Source organism: Python bivittatus, unplaced genomic scaffold (assembly GCF_059951505.1).
Source record: "Python bivittatus isolate LINGU-HERP-01145 unplaced genomic scaffold, Pbiv_v1 ctg000440_np1212, whole genome shotgun sequence".
Taxonomy (NCBI): domain Eukaryota; kingdom Metazoa; phylum Chordata; class Lepidosauria; order Squamata; family Pythonidae; genus Python; species Python bivittatus.
In genome coordinates, this window is record NW_028277063.1 from 3,425,732 (window position 1) to 3,434,776 (window position 9,045).

Here is a 9,045-nt window from a genome sequence, read left to right on the forward strand (position 1 = left end):
GATTGTTCACTGCGGTAAGGAGCACTGTTCCCTCACTTCATCCCAGACACCTCAATTACTCACTGGAAGTCATCAGAGTAAATCTCAAGAACCCTGGGAACTTCTTGTCTGTCAGTGCAGATGTTTGGAAAGCTGACTCTGAGATGATATGATGCACAGTAAAAGCCCCACATTTCTACCTATGTTCAGTGCTGATAGTCCCAAATGGAGAGCTTGGCTGGAATGTGAAAATCCAGGAATTTCCCTGTATGTTAAGATTTGGACTGATTCCTATGTATGCAGTCTCTTCTTCCCTTCTGAAATGGTGATGCCACAGAGGTAGAGACCTAGAGAGGTAGGAACATCTACTGGTTACTCACCCACCCACTTTGGGTCAGTATCAGTGGGTCACCCTGAACTTCTGTTGCAGAAGGGGGATTCAAGCTGCCTTCCCGGTGTTTCTTCCAGATCCAGACTCCATGAGGATTTGTCGCAGATAACAACTAAAAGCAATTTACAGAGCAAGGACTGCAGAAGAAAGTGTAAAATTAGATCTGAAGAGTTAAGAGGGGGAAGTGGATAGAATGTATTTTAAAAAAAGGGGGGTGAGGGCAAAGAAAGATTACATGGAAGGAGAAAATAAATGGAAAAAGGGAAGGTGTGAGACAGCAAGGAAATACAACACAAATCATGGGGTAGTGTGAAAGATTACACACTGAGAGAGATAAAGCAAGTCACGAGGTAGCATTAAAAACATCATCTAGATCCAAGGCAGAACAAAAGGTGCAAAAGCAGAAAACAATAGTGTTCTGGAGAACAGATAGAAGGGAAGTGTTTGGAAAACAAATTGCTGTGCGTGGGGAGGTGTTGCAAAGTCTGGTAGGGGTGGGACCCAGTTACTTCTTCAGTGTGTGTGTATGCAGGGTGGGGAGGGGGGAGAAATATCCCATTATAGACTGTTGTTGCTCTGTTCTCAGGGAATAAAAATACCCCAATTAATTAACTGATAGGAGCAGAGAACATCACAGGTGCAAGATGGGTGGGTGTGAGGTGGTGGAGATGTGTTCACTTATGCTTTGCATACAAGAATCACTGAATTGGGACCATGGAGGTCACGTAGTCCAATCCTCCATTCAGGGCAGGATTCACTGCAGCGTCTCTGACAGACGACCATCCAAGCTCTGAAGTTGTCTAGTGGAGAACTCATCATATTATGGGGCGGTGTAGTGGATTTTGTATTTGGGGTTTTTATTTCTGAAAGCTGCCTGGAGTCACCGTGAGTTGGGCAGCTATATAAATAGCTTAAGTAAAATAGATAAATAATAAAATATTGTGTGGCAGCCTGTTCCACTGGTTCATACAATCACAGAGGATCGGTTACTTTCAAAACCTAGCTTGAATCTCCTTCTCTTCAACCCTTCCTGCGAAGCTTGAGTGATACGCCAGGTTGGTTCTACAACTTGTTCAAACTGCACCGGTTAGGCAGGATGTTTGCCCGCTGGGAATCAGAAAAGTCACGATGGTAGCGGGAACCCACGATCGAAGCCCCGACTCTATTTTTAACAAGTTTATTAAACTTTTCAAGACCATGGAATACCAAACAATAATTTGGGGCTTCTGAGGAATACTAATGACTATTTCATTCAAAATATGGGGGAGGAATACTGAAATAAACTATTTATTTTTATACTATGCTTTATTTTCCCTACATCTGACTATAAAATCTTAATTGGTATTTGAGTTAAGGAAAACTTTGCCAATGTCTCCCCCCGTTATGGTTAGGGCACTTGACTATTGAATGGATCCAAAGGATCTTGCAGCTTGCCAAGACCTTCACAGCAAGCCATGATTAATAAAGCAAGAACTACACAGACTTTATTACTGTAACGTGTTTAAATGCAACGACCAGGGGTAAAGTACCGAAGCTCGGCAGCTGTGATAGGGAGTTCCAGCTCTTATTTATCAGTAAGGCTGAATTTATTTGTTTCCAGTCTCTTTTTCCTGGGCTTTTTGCAGCCTGGAGAGCTGTGATTTAGGAGATAAGCCATTAACAAACTCCTCTCCTCTTAGTTGTTTTTGTCTAAACTTTATTCTGTTAATTTCCCAGCCTCCCTACAGTATCTCACACAGTTCTTGGGGACCAGATCATAGAATACCTTCAAATTTAGAATTACCAGATCAAGTCTGCAAAACGTTCAGAATCCACTAGATGGCAGCAAAGAATAAGATCACTTTGCTGCCATCTAGTGGTTGATCACATTTTTCCAGCCTGGATGGAGTAACTCTTCTCTGGTTGTTGGGGGAACAGGACCCATGGGATCAGCAGACTCCTTCTCTTTTGGGGATATGTATGTGGATCGGCATGGAGGAAAGGAAGGCTGAGCTGAACACTCATGGCATCTTCTTAGTCTCATCTCTTGCATTGGAAAATATCTGGCAGGAGCAGAAAAGGGCTAGCTTTTGGAACAATCAGAAGGATCTCCCAGAAAAAAACACTTGCAATATCTATAATTAAATCCATTTTCTGGGCTCAGACCACCACTGAAAAATTGTTTTGCCTTACACATCCTGCCAAAACCCAAGAGTTCATTGTTGTTTTTATTTTATTCTTTTTTGTCTTCTTTTAACTTTATTTTGTGTTAAGTATGTAGCTTCCTTTCGAATAGTCTAGCGTGAATTTAGTAAGTTTTGCTTTCAGATATTATTTCTCCTCTTTATAAAACTCAAAAATACGGTAACTTTTTAAAAAGTATTTTTCAGAGCGTTTATTAAATGGAAGATGGGGCTGGTAAGCATCTGACAAGTTTTTATTATATATATATTGGGTGATATGTAGGATTATACCCTAATCCCATATTGACTCCCAGTAGTCTACATTAGAGGTAAAACCACAAAAACATGTAAGAAAAATACAAAGCAATCAAACAATAAATGACCACAATACAGTAGCAACAACTAATTCTCACAGGCCTTATGTTCTGTGTTCACATCCTCCTGAAATTATGACAGGGGAGGTCCCAAACAAATCTCTGGAAAGCTGCTGTTCCATAAGTGGGGGTGAAATAGAAACAGTCTCCAGCCCCCCCTCCCCTTAAGCATCCACATCAAAGATGAAGTTATTGGACAGGTTGATCCCACTTGGAGTTCTTGAAGATATTTGAGAGCCAAACAGGGCTTTGAAGGTTTAAAACAGCAGTTTGAATTGCACTGGGTTTAGCTGCTTTCTGCAGATTTCAAATTTGGGGAAGTCACGCTCTCTCAGCCCAGCCTACCTTACAGGCTTGTTGTGGAGGTGAGGAAAAACAGGCAGAAGTTCTTGAATGAAAAGCAAAATATAATTTAATATGTAAACCCAGGGAATTGCTGACCATCCTAAAAACTCGACATGGTCAAGGCAACAAAATTAAACGATTATTTTTTTTATAAAGGCCATGTTGTGGCAGGTTGGACTAAATGATCTTTTAGGTACCCCCTTCCTGCGCTAACCTGACTCAGGCACTCCCTATATTAGGAATATAATTCCCAAAATTCCCAGCCAGAATGTATTTATCCCAATGATTACTACACTTTTTAAACTATTTTTTTTTAATTCAGAATATGCTGGTCCAATGCTCAAAACTAAATACGGCCCTCCGCATCTGCACGAGGCAACAATCCCAAACAAAGGAGCGAGGGAGACAATGGGCGCTTCTCGTTATTCGAGGGGCTCGAACGGATTCGAGAACGTTCGGAAGACATTCCCGGCGGCTTCTGATTGGCCCCGACTCTTCGCTCGCGGGTCCGCTTCTCTCAAAATTTCCCAACGTTCTAATGTATGTAATGAATGAAAATAAATCCCGAACTTTTTCCTACCCACGTGACTCTCGGAGAACTCGAGTACTGTAATTATGGAGGGCCGTTTTCGACGGACAATCGAGCTCCTCCGAACCTATCGCCGAGGTAACCCGATTAGTTTCCGAGAGTCTCCGAAGCTCATCCGAAGGAGACAAAGTCAATAGCCGCGGCAATTCTCTGAGCCTTAAGTTGTTGCCACTCTACCCTTGACATCTCTATGATGCAACTGCTTTATGGCTTTACACAGGTGGCTCAGAGGGGAAAAGCCTTTCAATCGTGGGCCGGAAGTGCTGGTGATTGCATAGCGGAAGAGGCTGGGGCTCGAAGGTGGAGGAGCTGGCTTGGAAGGCGGAAGGCATATAAAATCCTCTCGCACCGGCTCAGCCCCTCCTTTTCCGTTTCCGGCCGCGGTAGCGACGAGAGGGTGAGCTCTAGGCCGCGTGCTTGTCTAAGGGGGAGACCTATGGTGGGGGAGGAAGAAATGGGTACAAATGGGGGATTAAGGACTGAGACTTCTGGGGGATTGATAGAGAGGAGGCGCCACATGGTCGAAAATATTAATCCGCCCTCCCTGTGTGCTGTGAATTCAGATGCCCAGGAACAAAAATGTATGCGTCCCCCTTAATCGCATTTATTCAAGCTCGGAATATCAGGCTGCCATGGGACATGCTGGGCGTTTACGGCAAGATCTAAACTTACTAAAAACGCATTCACTGAGTCCCAATGGATTTATGTTTAAAGAATTGTGCCTTGCGTTGAATCTTGTTTCTCTTAGGCAGGAGGACGGGGAGTGTTCGCTCGCCTCCTGATTAAAAAGATGCTCTCACGAATTTCATAACGCAGGTGGCTTTCACGTGTAGATGAGACGAAATATCTTACTGTTGGCCAGTAATCAGTACATATTAGGCGAGCTGATACCTGGTGGTCTGCCTCATTCTTTGTAAAGAAGCTTTTCTTCCGTTTTTTAAAATAAACATTGCTTTAATTTCATGACTCCTTTGGTAGAAGGGAGATGATGGGGGAAAGAGTTGCTCTTAAGTATTTACTTTCATTTACACCTCTAGTTAGCTTTGTTGCTATCTGCAGGGGAATAAAAGCTAAAGGAATAACATTCCCCTACTAGTGCTTGTTGGCAGAGACTGTACTTTAGACAAATAACTTGTCAGTCACTAAATTTTGGTTGGATTCTTCATTTTTAAAAATAACCTTCCCCAGATGTTCCAATTCTGTAGTTCTCAACTAGCAGGGACAATATATGAGAATTAGGAATCTAGCACATCTGGAGATTGGGGAAAGGTGTTTTACTACATTGTTTTACATTCCTTTGAAAGATCTAGAATAAATTTAAAATATATTGGAATAATATCAAGTAGCAAGCGTAAAATTAGAATGAAAGCAGCAATGACATTAAACTTATGTAATTGGCATTGAAATGAATAAGGCTACAGTAGAACTTTAAATAGAAATCATTCAGCACTGGGGTTTTGAAATCAAATGAACTGTATAGGACAGATATGTGAATATTTGCTCGGTCTTCCCATGCCCAGGAATTCTCCACAATGTCTGCTCATCTGCAGTGGATGATTGTACGCAACTGCTCAAGTTTCCTTATCAAAAGGAACAAGCAAACTTACAGCACAGTGAGTCACATCTCCTTCTACTTACCTCCAAACCAGCAGCCTTCCCATCAGTGCTCCTTGCTAATAATTCTAGGGTGTTATTAAGCTGTCCTGGACTTTGAAACTTCCCCCCCCACACACACATTCCTTTTTCAAATAAAAGTCTTGCCTTTACTTTCCCAAAACTTTCTGAAACCAATTTGCAAGGAATTCTAATAAAAGTTTTCTTATTCTTGAAAGGAGCCCAACAACCTTAAGGCCCGTAACTCCTTCCGTTACAATGGTCTGATACATCGCAAGACTGTAGGGGTGGAACCAGCTGCTGATGGAAAGGGTATTGTTGTAGTCCTCAAGAAACGTGCAGGTAAGTGTACTCAGGTTAAAGCAAAATCCTACTGAACAGAGAAGGTAACTCAGAAAAGGATAGAAATAATTTGGTGATTTTTGAGCCATAGATAATGCAAAGTGATGGAGGCAGTAGGCCCAAGAACAGAAGTGGCAAATATATTGCCTGTGGCTGCTTATAAAGCACTGATGAATTTATGTTTAGATCAGTCTTTTGGAACCAGAAGGAACTCTTTTACAGCTCACAATGATTCTGAGCCATTCAGAAATGCAACTAAAATGTCAAAATGCTACTAAAACAGTGCATTTAAAGTAGTTAAAAGGCCTCGATAAACAATTATATTTTGAAACTCTTCCTGTCCTGTAATAAGATATTTTAGTCTACAACATGACTATGCCATCTAAAAACCAGCATTAACTGTAAATATCAAGTGTATCTGGCAGGACCTGCAAATGGTGGTCCATTGATGATCTACCCTCCTTTTTTTCTCAGGCCAGCGAAAGCCAGCCACTTCCTATGAAAAGATCACCATCAACAAGAATGCACGGGCCACTCTCAGCAGCCTCCGCCATATTATTCGCAAGAATAATTACCGCAAGGATCTGCGCATGGTAAGACAGCCTTCTAATTTCTTACTCTTCAAGGTGGCACTTGACGGATGTTGCAGCCTCCATTAATCCAATTAGTACATAGTGGTCATTTATGATAAATCAAACTGCTCTGTCCAGCTAGAAAGGAATGCAAAATGCTACTCTTCGCACCCTAAATCCTGAACACTAGCATTTTGGAGCGAAGAACAGGTTGGTTAAGAAAGTTGCAATATTACATGTTCGAATTGTGGAGCAAACTCAAAAAACACTTCTGTAAGTTGGACCAGGGTTCAGCAATCTGAGCAGGTTAGGCACCATTGCTCAATAGTCTGGATGCCTTAAAAAATTGCTCCAAATCTTGTGTGACCTTTTTGGGGACTGTCATGGGTTCTTTTTTTTTTCCCCAATCAACCACCAATTTTGATTTACACAGACTCAAAATCACCAAAAAGCACTGGACCCTAGACACTTGGGTTTTTATGTCTCCCTATAAGGATTCGGAAAGTTTTTTATTTACAACACTATCCAAGATATAAAAGTGATATATACAAACGTGTGTGTGTGTGTGTGAGTTTTTTCTATAACTACAGTGGAACCTCGGGTTACGAATTTAATTCGTACTGTGACTCTGGTCACACCCCGAATTGGTCGCAACCCGAAGGAATTTTCTCATAAGGTTCAATGTAATTACCGTTAATCCGTTCTGGCGTGGAGGACAGGGAGGCGGCTATTGCTTGGAGGGAGAGTCCCCCTCCCTATGACCACGTGTCAGGGGCGGAAAAATGGCCGCGGACCACGTGTCAGGGGTGGAAAAATGGCCGCGGACCACGTGTCAAGGGGCGGAAAAATGGCCGCGGACCACGTGTCAAGGGGCGGAAAAATGGCCGCGGACCACGTGTCAAGGGGCGGAAAAATGGCCGCGGACCATGTGTCGGGTGGAAAAATGGCCACAGACCACGTGTCGGGTGGAAAATGGCCGCGGACCATGTGTCACGGGAGGGAAAATGGCCGCGTATCCTGCTCGTACCCCGAGGCGGAGTTCGCAAATTGAGGTAAATTTTTGCGGCCGGAGCTGGTCGTAACCCGAAAAGTTGGTTAACAGAGGCGTTCGTAACCCGAGGTTCCACTGTATTATCTTAATCTACACTCTGTTTACTAAACAATTATCTCTGTAGTATATTCTACTACTATTGCTATTACTATACACTATACTATTACTTCTACTACTGAGCTATATTTGACCACTACTGTTACTAGTATACTATTTCTGTTGCTCTTTTACTCTGACTATTACTAGTATGCAACAGTGTTGTGCTCTCACAGACCCAAGTCTCTGTATTTCTCTTCCTCTAGGATTTTTTCTTCTTTTTCTTTTAATGGCCAGCTTGTAGACCTCTTGCACCTTTTTTACATCGTGCTTTGTCTTGCTTAACTGTTACACGTCCTTTCCTCTCGTTTGGACCTTCAACACCTGTTTTCGTTTGGCTGCGGCTACTGCTTCAAAGACACACATGTCTCCTCTCTGACCTGTTCCAAGATTACAGCTTTACTGGCACCTCTGCCTGCTGACACGTTTGAGAAGGCTCAAATAGGAGGGGAGGGAGGCAGCACAGGGGCCTGCAATTCTTTCTCCACAGCCTGTTCTTCCCCAGTGACCCAGCAAGGTTTTTGCCCTTTTTAAAATGCTGAGAATGCGTGGGCATCCTGGCAGTTGTGGGCATTTTATTGCCCATATCTCAGTTAAGAGGGTGTAATCAGAATTGCTAAAGATACTGGAAAAAGGGTTAAAAGCTTGATTCAGGGCTGCTATTGAGGAATGAGAATCAGGGCATGCATCTAAACATTAGGAAATCTGGATTTGGGGAGAGAAGGGATGTATCTGGGGTTTGTTTCATTCATTTCCCTCTTTTTCTCCCTCTCGCCCAGGCTGCCTTGCGTCGGGCCAGTGCAATTCTGCGCAGCCAGAAGCCGGTGGTGGTGAAGAAGAAGAGGACTCGGGCTCCCAAGACGGCATAAAAACAGTTGTCAGATTATCCAATAAAGGAATAAAACCAGAGAGCAGATTATCTGAATGTCATCCATAAATCTCTAATAATAGGATTACTTCTCCAAGAAAATGAACTTTGCTGTTTCCATTTACTCTGAGAACAGAATAAATGTCCTCAAAAATTGCTATTTCTGTAATGGGATGGGATTTGTAAAATAGCATGGATTTGCAACTTGAGTTTTGAGTCATGTTTGATTTTAATTAATTGGGGTTGCTTTTTTAAAAAAAAATCGTTCATTTTCTTGTTCCTTGGTGAAGTGGCTCTGGAGTGTGGGAGAGGGGTGCCACACCTCCCCAGGATGCAGGACTGGGTTGTAACCTAGTTTAACAATAAATCTCTTGAGGAAGCAGTTTGGCTGTGTCTTGGCAGCTGCTCTTGGTGATGTCATGATTCTGGTATTTCTGCATCAAGAACATTCCTGCGCTCGCCATCTAACCCTATCCATGTAAGCCTTTTTGGTAAGCATCAAGCAGGATGCAATAGGAAACCAGTGTAGTTTTTTTTTCTTTATGAGGCCTTGAGCAAAATCATCAGGAAGGAGCCTTAAATGTGCCATGGAAAGGGAGGCCAACCTGTTGCCTCCTCAGTTGTTCAGATGCAGTTGAACCAGGAAAGTTGTGTAAATTTAT

General features: G+C 42.7%; 1 protein-coding gene across 1 annotated transcript; it reads left to right on the forward strand.

Moving 5' to 3' along the window:
• Positions 1-4,111: 4,111 nt before the first annotated feature.
• RPL28 (ribosomal protein L28) lies at positions 4,112-8,424 on the forward strand. The gene is made up of 5 exons (XM_007426843.4): positions 4,112-4,237; positions 5,361-5,453; positions 5,673-5,796; positions 6,271-6,389; positions 8,295-8,424. The coding sequence occupies exons 2-5, from the start codon at positions 5,373-5,375 to the stop codon at positions 8,382-8,384; spliced, it is 414 nt and encodes a 137-aa protein (XP_007426905.1). The 5' UTR covers positions 4,112-4,237; positions 5,361-5,372; the 3' UTR covers positions 8,385-8,424.
• Positions 8,425-9,045: the final 621 nt, after the last annotated feature.

Bases quoted from the DNA above. Each gene is read 5' to 3' on its own strand.
- RPL28 (XM_007426843.4), top strand. From the start codon at position 5,373: ATGTCTGCTCATCTGCAGTGGATGATTGTACGCAACTGCTCAAGTTTC. The intron at 5,454-5,672 runs GTGAGTCACATC...TATTCTTGAAAG, and splicing joins ACAAGCAAACTTACAGCACA to GAGCCCAACAACCTTAAGGC. The intron at 5,797-6,270 runs GTAAGTGTACTC...TTTTTTTCTCAG, and splicing joins AGTCCTCAAGAAACGTGCAG to GCCAGCGAAAGCCAGCCACT.